At 40.5% G+C, this 13,273-nt stretch overlaps 1 protein-coding gene across 2 annotated transcripts in view; it reads left to right on the forward strand.

The window, feature by feature from the left end:
- The window catches only part of ENOX1 (ecto-NOX disulfide-thiol exchanger 1), a 499,678-nt gene that overhangs the window by 372,241 nt on the left and 114,164 nt on the right, over nucleotides 1-13,273 (forward strand). For both annotated transcript variants that reach the window (XM_074961330.1, XM_074961339.1), the window contains one exon: nucleotides 10,299-10,511. In XM_074961330.1, the coding sequence (XP_074817431.1) occupies nucleotides 10,299-10,511 (213 nt within the window). The remainder of the gene's footprint in view (nucleotides 1-10,298; nucleotides 10,512-13,273) is intronic.

A 13,273-nucleotide genomic window follows, 5' to 3' on the forward strand; every position in this document is an offset into this window, starting at 1 on the left:
CAAAAGTGGCACTACTCTACTCAAACTGTGTCCACAGTTTATAATCCCAAGCTCCTGTCATGTCACTAGAGTTACTGGGTGAGTCTACTAAACTGATAAGCAGTGAAGTAGTTAACAATCCTGATAATAAAAGTGACATCTTTAGGCTGTAGAGTTAGCCTATTTTGATGAAAAGGAGCAGGCACCCATATGGTTCCACAAAAGCAGAGGTATGAGAGGGGACATTGTCTGACCTTCATTTCCAGTCCTATATCAGTTCATGTTTGGAATTAGATCCCTTTGGAATAAACATAAGGGCTAGGAAAAATATTTTTAAAATTCAAGTTTAAATTATGCAGAAACTCATGCATCTACCAAGGGAGAGATCCAGTAAAGAGACCACTATGATCCAGCTCAATCAATCACTGTCTCTATTTGCATGCTAGCACAGACAGTGAATAACATTTTTCTTTTAGAGATCCTCAGAGCCCTGAAAATTCCACTCCCCACTTTCTTTTCCCTGCAAAACTCTTTCCTGCTGGCAATGAAGGCTGGACATTTTTATTTCCGCAGTATGCCTGATGTTAGCCAGTACTTGCTTTGATCAGAAGGAATTTCAAAGAGTTTCCTCTAAGTGCCAATGTTGCCTTCAATTCATCTGTCTATCTGTCTGGTCAGCTTTCACCATGGCATCTAAGTGTAACATCTAGCATCTGACACGTTGCTAACATCTTGTGGCTGGAAAACCTGGGTCTGAGCTCAGGGGTCAAATCTGCTGCCACAACGCTAAGATTGGTTGCTTACACTTTTCCTGCACTGCTCTGCATTGATAGTGGCAGTATACAGAGATACTTCTTGCTCTGGTGACAAGTTCATTTGCATCCTTGGTTTTTTTTTTAAACCATTGATCACAGCCTGAGCCAACATGGATAGAACCCATATATACCACAGTAACAGCCTTTGCTAAGGCATTTACTATGTTGGCAATATCTGTCACAAAGAAACAAACTTTAATCTGGTTGTCAGAATCCTGTGTAATGTATGTAGCCCTTTTCCCTGGGGCCAACACATGAGAAGATCTGAGATTTGAACAAGAGTGAAAGCAGTGGCAGGATTACTAGAATGAAATGAGTGTCAAAGTGCTGACATTGATAGACAAGAGGATGAAGAATGTATGCTCATCCATATGTCCGAGGTATGATAAAATATCCAAACCTGAGGTGGTTTGATGAAATTTTCAACCCCCTTTCTGAGGCACACTCATGCATCCTAGGTAGCAGTCCATGTCTTTGCTGAAATGTGGTAACAAGTTGGCATATAGTTAAGGAAATCATGCATTTCTACACTGGAGTGTGACTGTAGATTAGAATCTATCATATGAGGGTATTTGGGATTGTGGCGGGCCTGGTACCACACCACCCCTTTGTGGCAGGGGTGGGATGGGATGTCAGAACTTCACCATTCACAAGTTCACATGCCCGCCTCTCTGTGGGCGGCCGGTTGCGGCCTAATGGCCTCCCTCCACACAATCACCCCTTGGTCAGGGTAGTGCAGCCTAGCGTCCAGAGTCCATATAACTCGCCCCCAGCATCAGGGCAGTGTGGCCCAATGGCCAGGGTCCATATAACTAGCTCCTTGCATGGGAACAATGCAGCCTAATGGCCAGAGTTCATACAATCCCCCTTGCAAGCAGGGTAGTGCAGCCTAGCGGCCAGAGTCCATAGGATTCCCACGGTGCGGAGGGGAGGGATGGTAGGGGAACCGGGCCTACCCTCTCCACCAGGTCCCAACCCAGGGCCCTGGTAGTGGCAAGTTCCCCTTGCCACCAGCTCGGCGGGTATCCACTGGCAACACGCCAAGCATCTGTGTGGCTCTAACGCTGTTTGCCTTTAAAGTTCCCCTGGGTCAGTTCCTACTATAAACGCTGGGTTCTCCACTTTGGGTGGTCCTCCAATCTGTTCCCTTCCTGTGACGTACTCCGTCTGGGTATCAGGGTGCACCCCGGCTTGGCTGGCCTCCGCATCCTGGTGCGCCGGCTATCCCTCCTCGGGATAGCCTCCTTGGTGTTGTGCCTCCTTCCCCTCTGGCAGTCAGCCCAGACTGAGCAGCTCTGCAGGCTTTTATACCATGCTCCAGTTGGAGCATGCCCAGCAGAGCTTCCGGGGCGTGGCTTCCTCTGCTAGGAAGGAAGGGTTAACCCCTGCGGTACCAGTGCGGGGCCACTCTGCCCTGTCACAGGGTTACACTACATATTTTAGCAAGAACAACAGAAAATTATGTCATCAGATAGTGTATTATGAAAATGGCTAGCATAACCACTTGTTTGTTATACCTCTTTTTCCTGGGCTATATCTTTTAGATTTTGAGATCTCAGCACATTATAGGTGCTACTAGAAATAAATAATTAATAATCAATCCTCTCAATCAGATGTATTGTTGCTGCATAAAAAGATATGATGATAGATATTTGGGACCAAATTTTCATGCATGCGTATGACTCTTCATGCAATTTTGTGCCCACAACAATGAAGTCCCAGCTAAAGATAGGCTCAGTATGTTGACCTTCTTTCTTTATTTGGATGCTGCTCTAACAGGTACATTGGAACAAATCATTTTAATCTGTATGCATATGACATTTAGGTTCCAAAGTGGAGCTTTGAACACCATGAGACTCCTAATTCAAGCTCATCTGTACCTAATAGTATCATCTTCACAAAACACTTATAGCAAATAGGCCATTTTAGAATACTGTGTCTGTCTTATTTGCAGTATTTTATTTGCTGCAGGTAGTCAAGCAGTCCGACTGTCTAATGAAGGCATCTCACCAAATCTCAATATCTGCTTTAAAATATTTTATAGAAAGGGAACATAAACATCTGTAAGACATGAACATTATTCTATTATTTACCTCCCTTTTAAATGTAGTGTCTTATTCTGAGCACAGCAAAGTAATCCACCTGCTTTTCCATTTAAAAAAAATATACTTTGCAAAATTCAGAAGCTGCATCTATGCCAGTTACTGTATTATCCCCCTGAAGAGAGAACAGATTGGAAATTTAAATAAATAGATGGCAGTTATAGTAGCATGAACTAACTGGGGACGCATCTACTGCAAGATTCAGGTAACATCAAGCTTGTCAATCTCAGCCTTTGAACATAGTTAGAAATATAAAAAAATATTTAATTGCTTGCAAAATAGGATATTTTACTGAGAAGAAATCCACTCTGTTTTCATTATAATTCCATACTTCAAGCTAGACTTTTAAGCCTTGCAGAAGTGGTGCAGTTAGCCAAAGGGGGAACCTAATGAAGTTTAATGTAGTAGAGACCAAAATTAATGCATCAGAAAGGAAGTCAGTTCCGGGTTCCTTCTAATGAAACTGCAGAGTGTCTAATGTAGTTGCTACTGAAATAATTGTGAGGCATTTTTGCATCCTATTCTTTATTATTATATTCTATACAAAGAATATAATAGGTTTCAGCATTTTTATATCAAATCTGTTCACTCACCATTCCTGTGTTTATTTCAGTGTTTTTCCCTTCCTTATTCCATATGCCATTGGCATCTGTTGTGAGACATATATCTGGCTAGGTTTAGGGGTGACCAGCAGGAGCTGTTGTGAGAGCAATGTTGCCTTTTGATACTGAAATTTAGGGTGCACTCAGCTATCAATGGCTGGGTAACCCAATTCCCTGGATACTCAGTACGCCTAAAATAATTACATTTATTATTAAGTGTGTTCTGAGTGTGGTCCTGACTCACATGATCCATATTACATCAAAGGGAATTTAAAAATGTTAATGTAACATAGCTGATTAAATGTACAGCACTGCCAAATTACTCAATTATAACTGACTAGGAAACTGCAGTTCACGGATCTAAAAGTTTGTAGTACGACTTTGAGAAATAGGGAGGAAACTCAATAATCTCATAATTACATTTTATTGGAAATAATAGCATCAGCAGAACAAGATAATGAATTTCTGTGTGTAGCACAGAACACCCACCTATGGAAGGATCCTCTGTGATTTGAATTTGGAAGAGATTGATTAGACAGTTTGGAACGATTACATTTGGGATATCTTTTAGTAAGTATATTTTTAAATTTTTAGTTTCAGCCACAATATGTTATTATGTAAAAAGTTTCCTGGATATAATATATAGTTAAGATTATTCAAGAAAAGCTAAGATGGATGATTAATCATTCTTTAAAGTAACCCTTTGGCACTGAGAATTGGGATTCCCTGATGCCAGCTTATTATGCAATGCCATAAGGTTTAAAATGCTCTTAATTCCAAAATGACCAGACAGATGTCTGAAGTATGACACAGTTATATACAGTATATGAGCAGAAAAAAACAAGATTTTAATAAACTTAAGACTTAGGTTTCTAGATCAGTGGCGTACATTGTCTGCAGGAGAGGAGCTTAAGACAAGAGGAATATGGGGCATAAATCAGGCACCAAACGCAGTGTATGATGGGAAGTAAATTATTTCTGGTGCGCGGAGGATGAGGATTGAGTCTGTTGATGAATAGCGTTATTAAACCTCTACCCTAGCCTGACTCACCTGCATAAATCATTTATTTTGACTTTCTTTTACATGGGCTCAAACTATTACATTTTAGAAATATAAATTACAGGTAAATAAATGACCAAGATAACATAACACATCAATGGCAAACCAAGCCAATGAACAGGGAGCATACCTCCCTTCCCCCTCCGGACCATTTGGCATATCAAGGCAGGTGCCCAGTGCTGTCTAAGTTATTGGCAGGGGCTTTGGCAGCCTCAGAGCAGCCCAGACTCTGGACAACAAGCTGGATGCCATAGCCCCTTTCCCCTGGGTGCAAGTCCAGTGGTGTGCTTGTTAGAGGTGCAGCAAAGATTCTCACCCTAGAATAGAGAACTATAAATAAGGAAATGACAGGAACATTAGAGTGTCTGAAAGCCTCTCTCCAGCGTGATCAGAGTATCAGTCTGTCACCATAAAATGGGTAAGATTATAAGAACTATGGCCCAGATCCTGCCAGTGCTTATTCACAGGCTTAACTTTGCTGAGATGAGTACTCATGAAATTTCAGATTATGCCGGGGCAAATTCTGCCCACAGCTACAACAGTGTAAACTGGAGAAACTCTATTTACTGAAAGTAGGATTTTTTTTTAATTTATGTCTCTGCAATGGTTCTTAGAGTACCCAGCACTGTGAGTCACCTTGTTATCCGCCTGCCTCCAGCAAGAGGGAGCCTTTCTTGTGGTAGCTGGGTGTCAGCTCCCTGGCACCACTAGATCTTCAGCCACTCAAACACTCTCCTCTTGGCTTATGGCAGCCTTTCCTTCGCCATGTACATTAATAATAGGTTCACTCTAGTCCCTGAATCCCTTGGAATCATTTCCCCTGTAATATCTAGCTCCTAATACTGGCCACTCACAGAAATTCGAGATCCTCTTCACCCAAAGGTGAAGCATACCCCAATTTACCAGTTTTACCTGAAACCACTGCTCCTGTAAACCATACAGCTCTTGTGGGCACTTACAATAAAACAAAAGAAAGTTTATTTAAGAAATAATGAAGATTTAACTAGACACAAGAAAGAGTGGTGGAAACAAGTGGTTCCAATACACAACAAAATCATAAAACATGAACCTGAGCCTACACTTATCAATAATTATGTTTCCTAGCTAATGAAGTAGACTGCCCCCCAAAGTTCAGTCTGTTGCAGAGGTGACTGTTTTTCAAGAGCCAGGATCCAAATATTCGTGAAAGCACGCCAGGGGGTTTTCTCAGTGAATGGATCCAGAGTGCCTTTCCTTACATTCTGTTATATTGAAAATAGCCCTTTGTTTCTATTCACAGGCAGTACAAACCCTTGTGTTCTTATAGAGCTTCTCTTTTACCTTTAAGTGATTTCGATTGTCCTTGTCTCTGATGGCTTTCCATTGACTGTTCTGGAATGTGTCAAGGGAGACAATTGACTTTTGCATTACCTCACCAACTGACTAATGAGGAGTGTCAACTCCTTCTTGCTTAAATAGTTAATCATCAAGGAAAGTTACATCCTGGTGACTAATTTCTATTCCAAGTCCATAAAGCATACTTTAATACGTTATTCTGTAGATATTGTCCATGTTTACAGCTCACAATGATTATGAGTCTTGACAAAGTTATGAGCTTTCTTAGATACATTACATGTTACTCTTATGGATAAATATCCTGTAAGACATATTTGATGTAGTGAGTTTGTCAAGTCTGAGGAGAGAGCTGTTTGCAAAGAAGGGGGGGCCCACTGCCAATGGATGTCTGTATCACAGCTTCTCATGTTCTATTTTGAGGCAACCCCAGCAGTAGCTGGTGAAAGTTTATGGGATGTTTAGAGCTGATCAAAAACAAGAAGAAAGATTTAAAAATGTTCATCAACAATTGTTTCTCATTTTTCATATAAATATTGCTATGGAAATTTTCAGTCAGCTCCGGGAATCATTTTCTTTTCTTTATTTTTCCTATCATCTCGCTTTTGAGCTAGGATGTAAGTGCCAACTATTTTCACCTGACATACAAAGAATTTTAAAATATCTTATCTCTGGAGACCTGAATGAGTGTGTCCAGAAAAAGACACCTAAATATTTCTAGCAATTGACACCAGGCTAGCTGTCATCAGAAGACTGATAGCATTTAAAAGATACACATCACTACTTTCAATACAACTGAAAGCCTGTGCATAAGTACCTTGTAGGTTTGTGTAATTGATGTACTGTCATCAGAGGCATAATTTGTCTAAATGCACTTTAACTTTGGAGACCACATTTAAGTGCAAGAAAATACTTCAATATATGGTACATTTTAATGGAACGATTATATAAAGAAACATATCTAACAGCACGTATTTAAACAGTGCTCCGTATTTTTGTTGCTGTACCTCTGAGGTGATACTTGTGAATAGAATTAGTTTCTGTCTAAACGAATGACTTTAAAAAGACTGCAATCCAAACCCTGTTTAAATTAGATTCTCTTGTTTTTGTTTTCTCTGATAGAGAAAACTTTCTACTAAATAAGAATTTACATCAGATATTGAAAGGTGGTTCTCCAAGTGAACTGGGAATTGCTCAGAAAGAGTTACACTGTGTTCTGGATGAAGAAAATTAATTAAATTAGAGTTGCAATTTGTCAGTAACTGGGTAGTGGAATCATGGATTTGAAAAGTTAGGAAAGTAGATGAAATTAGGAATTTTTGAACCTGTAGAGAAAACCTGTTATTAACGAATGTAGTTCTGCTGTGAATTTACTACCCTCTAACGTTTATTAAATTATTAGAAAAATATGTCTCCTAATTATGCAACTAGTAAAGTTTCTGATGTTTAATACTGAACATATTTTATTATATAACATATTTTCTGTTTGTGAAGAACCATCAATTTGCAGGCCCCTACAGCTCATTGAGATCGGGGTGTGTTAAAACAGGTTTTCAGTAAATATACGGGTGAGGGAGCAGGGCAGTTAATGGATTGAAGCTGTTTCACAAAAAGAGGGTACATTTATGAACATCTTCTGTGGCCCCCAATTGTGCTTAATAAAAACAAAAGAGGGGTGTTTTCATTTATTGTAGGCTCGTGCACTGGCATGCTGCGCAGAGATTAAAGTAAGAGCAAATGGGAAAATAGTTCTGCAAAACTGCTTTTTAAAAAATGCATCTCAACTAAATATTTTTGTTCAGTTCTGCTGACTGCTTATTCAGAAGTCATACTTGGGTTAGGCAGCTTCTGTGCACCATTTCTCTTAATTTTTCTGTCTGTTTTCTTAACCTAACTAGGATAAGATAATTTATTGTAAATGCTATTTTAATATTGGGTCTCACCTGAATGCTAAATTATGAGGGGTAAGATCTGCTGATATCTACAAGGAAAAAAGAGAAGAATCTATTCAATTCCATATACCTTATGTTCAACGTCAGCTGAATTTCCAGAGTTAACAAGCTAGTATTGTCCACAAAATCATCTAGCTTCATGATATTCCTTTATTGTGTAACTGGATTTTAAGACTATGCATGTAAACATTTACAGAAATGATTGCAGGCTATTCTCTATTGACTATATCGTAATTTCAATAAACACTCTTCTGTAGGGGCGAAATCGTTGTTCTGTTGAAGTCACCAGCAAAACTCCCATTGATTTCAATAGGATAAGGATTTCATCCTAGCTCAGAGGTCCTCAACGCAGTGGTTTCTGAGCTGAATAGAAGCTATCTCAGAATTTTATGAAGAGCTCTTTTAAGGTCTACATGTCTGGTGAGCTTCACGCATGAGCGTGAGCTAAGTGCTGGCAGGTACATGTATGTGTATGACAGGTAGAACTGGTAGGTGGCCCCTGCCGGCAAAAGTGGGACAGAGAAAGAGGAGACCACCATTTCTTTTCTTCTCAATAGCCCCAAAATAAGTGAAAGAGAATGAGTGTATGGTCCTGTGTGGACGCAAAGTCACAACACACACACAACACAATGCAAATATCAAACATTGTGATGCTTTTATTTTGTGGATTTCTGAGAGTCTCTCAAATGCAAAAAGTCTATCCAGCTGGTAGAGGTTGAATCCAGCTGTTGTAGGTGACAGCATGGTTCAGTGAATGGGGGGCTGAACTAAGAGTCCAGAAACCTGGGGTCTATTTCTAAATCTGCCACGACCTGCTGCATGACTGCAGGCAACTCACTGTACCTCTCTGGATCTAAGGTCCCTATCTTCTTTGTATCGTGATTTTGTGATCTAGAATAAACAGTCCTGTATAACATATAATTATTATTACTTATTTTGTTATTTCTTACAGATAGATTGTGTTACCTTACAGAACAATTTAAAAAAATTGCCAGATCTCTCCACGTCATTGGCTGGTTTTAATATTTTCACATATTCATTTCAAATGGCATTGGGCAAAACCTCAGCTTCCTTCCCCCCAGAACAGTAGACATTTATGTAGCAGAGGAGACATACTAATCATTTAAAATATATGAAGAAGTAAACACCAAGCAGCGGGATGAATTATTCAGTAAATGGACAAAATCAGAAAAAAAAATTGCATGTAGGCTGAATTGTAAGGAAGTTTTATTTCACAGTTTACTGGACCTCACTATAAGACTCTCTTGAGGAAGAGGTGGAAGAATCATCCCAGGAGATCTTCATTAAAAAAAGTATTAGATGAAGTACTAGAAAATATACTGTAGGACGAAATTTTGCACTGGAAGGATTAGTGAGCAAGATGGCCTAGTAGATATTTTCCAACTCTAATTTGCATCCCAATTCTTCTGCTTTTACTGGTGGTGAGTAGCACTCTTGCTAGTCTCCTTGAAGCCACTGAGAAGCCTTGCATGAGTAAATTACTCATTTTAAGTAATGATGACAGATTCAGGCCCTTTATCATTATAATACTTGGGTTGGTCTGGTTTGGTTGTTGAGGTTCTATTTTATACAACCTCACAAAAACATAAGAATGACCGTACTGGGTCAGACCAATGGTCCATTTACCCCAGTATCCTGTCCTCTGACAGTAGCCAGGGCCAGATGCTTCAAAGGGAATGAAAAGAGTAGGGCCACTATCAAGTGATCCATCCTCTGTCCTCCAGACTCAGCATCTGACAGTCAGAGGATCTAAATGTCTAGTGTACTTACAATGCTTCTCCATTCTCTGTTTCTTGATGATCATAAAGTGCAGTCAGTATCCAGTAATAGGTGCAAGTAGAGGAACTAAGTGTAGTGGGGGGTCTGTGTCACTGGAAGATTTTGAGTGGATGTATTCATCTGCAAATTTAGGCCCTGTGTTTTGACAAGACCCGCAGAATGCAGAATTTTTATTGTAGACGAATGTATTATTTATTTGCCCAGCTCGAGGTCTTTGGGAATATGTACAAACCTTTAAATGCACAATAGTAAAGGCCAATCAATATAGCCACAAAATGTAGGTATTCCCTGATGTAACTGAAACATCACGCTATAGCCTCCCACATTAAATCCCTTCCCGAGTTTAATGCATCTAGCACCTCACACACACACCCTTCCCATTTCTTTAGTGCATGTGAAAATTAGGCCACGTTTTTTTTTCGAGGAAGAGAACTATTATAATCACTAGAAGACAGGCTTTGGATGACAATTTATGGAGCTTCATATGATAGCATCAGCTCCCCAGATCTGGTGGAACAATAGACCAAAAAGTGTAACCCAATGTGTTACAGTGTAAGCACAACTGATGAGTATTTTAATGTGGCGTAGCACAGAAATTGTATCCTTCCTGGGATATTTATATCTGTAGTTTAAAACCTGTGGTTTGACTGTTCTAGATGACAACAAATTTTCAGAGGCCATCACAGTGCTGCTTACCTGGATTGAGCGAGGTGAGGTGAATCGTCGCTCTGCAAATCAATTCTATTCAATGGTGCAGTCAGCAAATAGTCATGTTCGCCGACTTATGAATGAGAAAGCCACTCATGAGCAAGAAATGGAACAAGCCAAGGAGAGTTTTAAAAATGCCTTAACAGGGATCCTCACTCAATGTAAGTAACTCTTTTTGTCCAGTGTTGTTGTTGTGATTGTGGTAGTGGTGGTGTGTTTTGTGTTTTCGGGGGTAAGTAGTTATGATAAAGTCACATTCTACTTCATATCCTATTTCATACGCTATAGCAATTTGGAGGAACAAGGACCATTCCTAAGAGCTTATTTCTCAAGGTGAGCAAAGTTTCAGTAGTTTTTCCATTAATAGACTGAGACATACTGTAGGATCCATAATGTTTCAGGAAACTGACCAGACAAAAGTATCCCTAATTTGGAACAGAGAAAGATCATGCTTTACCTGGAGTGCAATGATCTCTTATCTGTGAGTTATAGAGATAAGGAATTCTAGTTATCTTTGATACCTACAGAATAGAGAACAATCAGAGTATACTTTTGGATTGAGGTTAGGTAAAAATAAGTTATAGAAATGAACACCTTTCAGGGGGTTTATAAATAGTGTGCCAAGGCCACCCCCACAGTAAAAGAACTCTCTGCACCGCTCCGTTGATATTCTGCCAGCATTTATTTGGCAGGTAAAGTGTCTACAATATTTAGTGCTGGTGATTTTTCCCTGTACAGAAATATAATCAATCAACTCACCTTAATGGGGTTCCCTCATAAAACAATAATCAGGATAATTGCCTAGGGCCCTTTAAAACAATTGTACTTCATTTATGCAGGATTTTAATATGTATAATGCGTCTCCATAATCTTTGTTTTTGATTCATTCCATCTGTACCCAATCTACATGGAAAAAGGCTAGATTCCAATTACCCAAAGTTCCTCAAATAATGGATCTAATTATAGTCACAAAGATGCATCCTGCTTAAGCATACAAGACAAAAAAAATTAAGAAAATTTTTCAGTCTGAGACCAATATGCTTGTTGCACTTTTGTGTCTTAATTATGTCTTTAGTATTTACATATACATTAACTATATGTATCATAAACACTGTGGGATCATGCTAAAAGATGGAGTTATTATCTGAGGACATGTGTGCAGTGGGTGAGTTTTCAAGATCAGTTAATACCCATGGTAGTTTGGATAGGCAGGTCATGTTACATCTCAGTGACTGAGAAATAATATGTGAGGAAAAGGAAAGTGGGCACTGCCACGGCCATGTTGTTCTGGTCACACCAGGTTTCCAAAACTCACATGTACAACAGCTGGTTCTAGTATTTAAAAATGTCTTCTTCAGCAGGGTTAAAAATCACCTATTGTCAGCAGTCTGCACCTTAGTTAATTCCATCTAAATAATCCTGTTCATCACCAACTATTGTGGAACATCTGTCACTGGAAAATTGAGAGCCTTGTAGTTACAGGCTATGTCTACACTACAAACTTTGGTCGATGCAAATTATATCAGCATAAAGCCCCCGCAATTAGTATATCACTTGTGTGCATACATATTTGGCTCCTTGTGTTGGCAGTGCATGTACTCACCAGCAACGCTTATATCAATGCACAGTGCAGTGCACCATAGCTAGGTATCCCAGTGTGCAAGGGGAAGTTTTAGCTATGCATGGTGGCACAGAAACGGGTCGTGAGAGCAAAGAGTCAACTTCCCAGTGTGCAACTCTCTCCATCCCAAAATATCATCTATATCCCATAATTTCTTTGCCTCTTTTCAAAATCCCCAAAACCCATGCAGCCCTCCTTGCTGTCCACCATCTCTGACAGAAGCATGGAGCCTGCACAGCTCTGCACTATTGTTGTGAGTGTTGCAAGCACAGAACACACGATCCTCTGGTAGTTGGAGGACAGATTGCTGAGGGACATAACAAGAACCAGCTCAAGGTTGGTGGTGGTGGAGCAGCTGCAGATGGGGAAGGGTCACTGATGGTCCCGAGAAATGAGCACTGGCTGGTGGGATCACGTCGTAATGCAGGCTTGAGATGATGAGCAGTGGCTGCAAAACTTTCAGATGCACAAGGCCACATTCCTGGATCTGTGTGCTGAGCTTGCCCCAACCCTCCAGCTCAGGGACAACAAAATGAGAGCTTCACTGAGAGTGGAGACGTGAGTCATGATTGCACTGTGGAAACTTGCAAAGCCAGATTGCTGCCAGTCAGCAGGGGATCATTTAGGAAAATTCACTGTGGCACCTGTCATCAAGTGTGCAGGGCCATTAATCGCCTCTTGTTATGCAGGAATGTGACTCTCAGCAATGTGCAGGACATAGTGGCTGGATTTGCAGCAGCATGATTCCTGAACTGCATTGGAGCAATAGATGCCTTGCCTATCCTTATTTTGGTAGACCACCATGCCACGATGTGACATCAACAGAAAGGGCTAAGTTGGTATGGTTATGCAAACATTGGTGGATCACTGGGGAAGCATCACTGTGGGCTGGTCAGGGAAGGTTCATGACACAGTGCTGTTCAGAAAGCTACAAGCAGGGACTTTCTTTGCTGACTGGTGGATTACCACTGGTGATGTTGAAATGCCAATAGTGCTCCTGGGGGACCCAGCCTACCCCCAGTTCCCCTGAAGCTATATACTGGCCACCTCGGCAGCACCAAGTAGAGATTCAACTAGCAGCTCAGCAGGTGCAGAATGACAGTTGAATGTGCTTTTGGTAGATTGAAGGGACATTGACGTTGTTTACTCACGAGATTGGATCTCAGTGAGAAAAATATCCCACTGTTATAGCTGTCTGCTGTGTCCTGCATAATATCTGCGAACCAAAGAGAGAAAACATTTCCACTGGGGTCGAGTGCAGAGGTGGAGCAGCTGTCTGCTGAGTTGGAACAGCCAGATACA

Source organism: Natator depressus, chromosome 1, assembly GCF_965152275.1.
Source record: "Natator depressus isolate rNatDep1 chromosome 1, rNatDep2.hap1, whole genome shotgun sequence".
Lineage (NCBI taxonomy): Eukaryota > Metazoa > Chordata > Testudines > Cheloniidae > Natator > Natator depressus.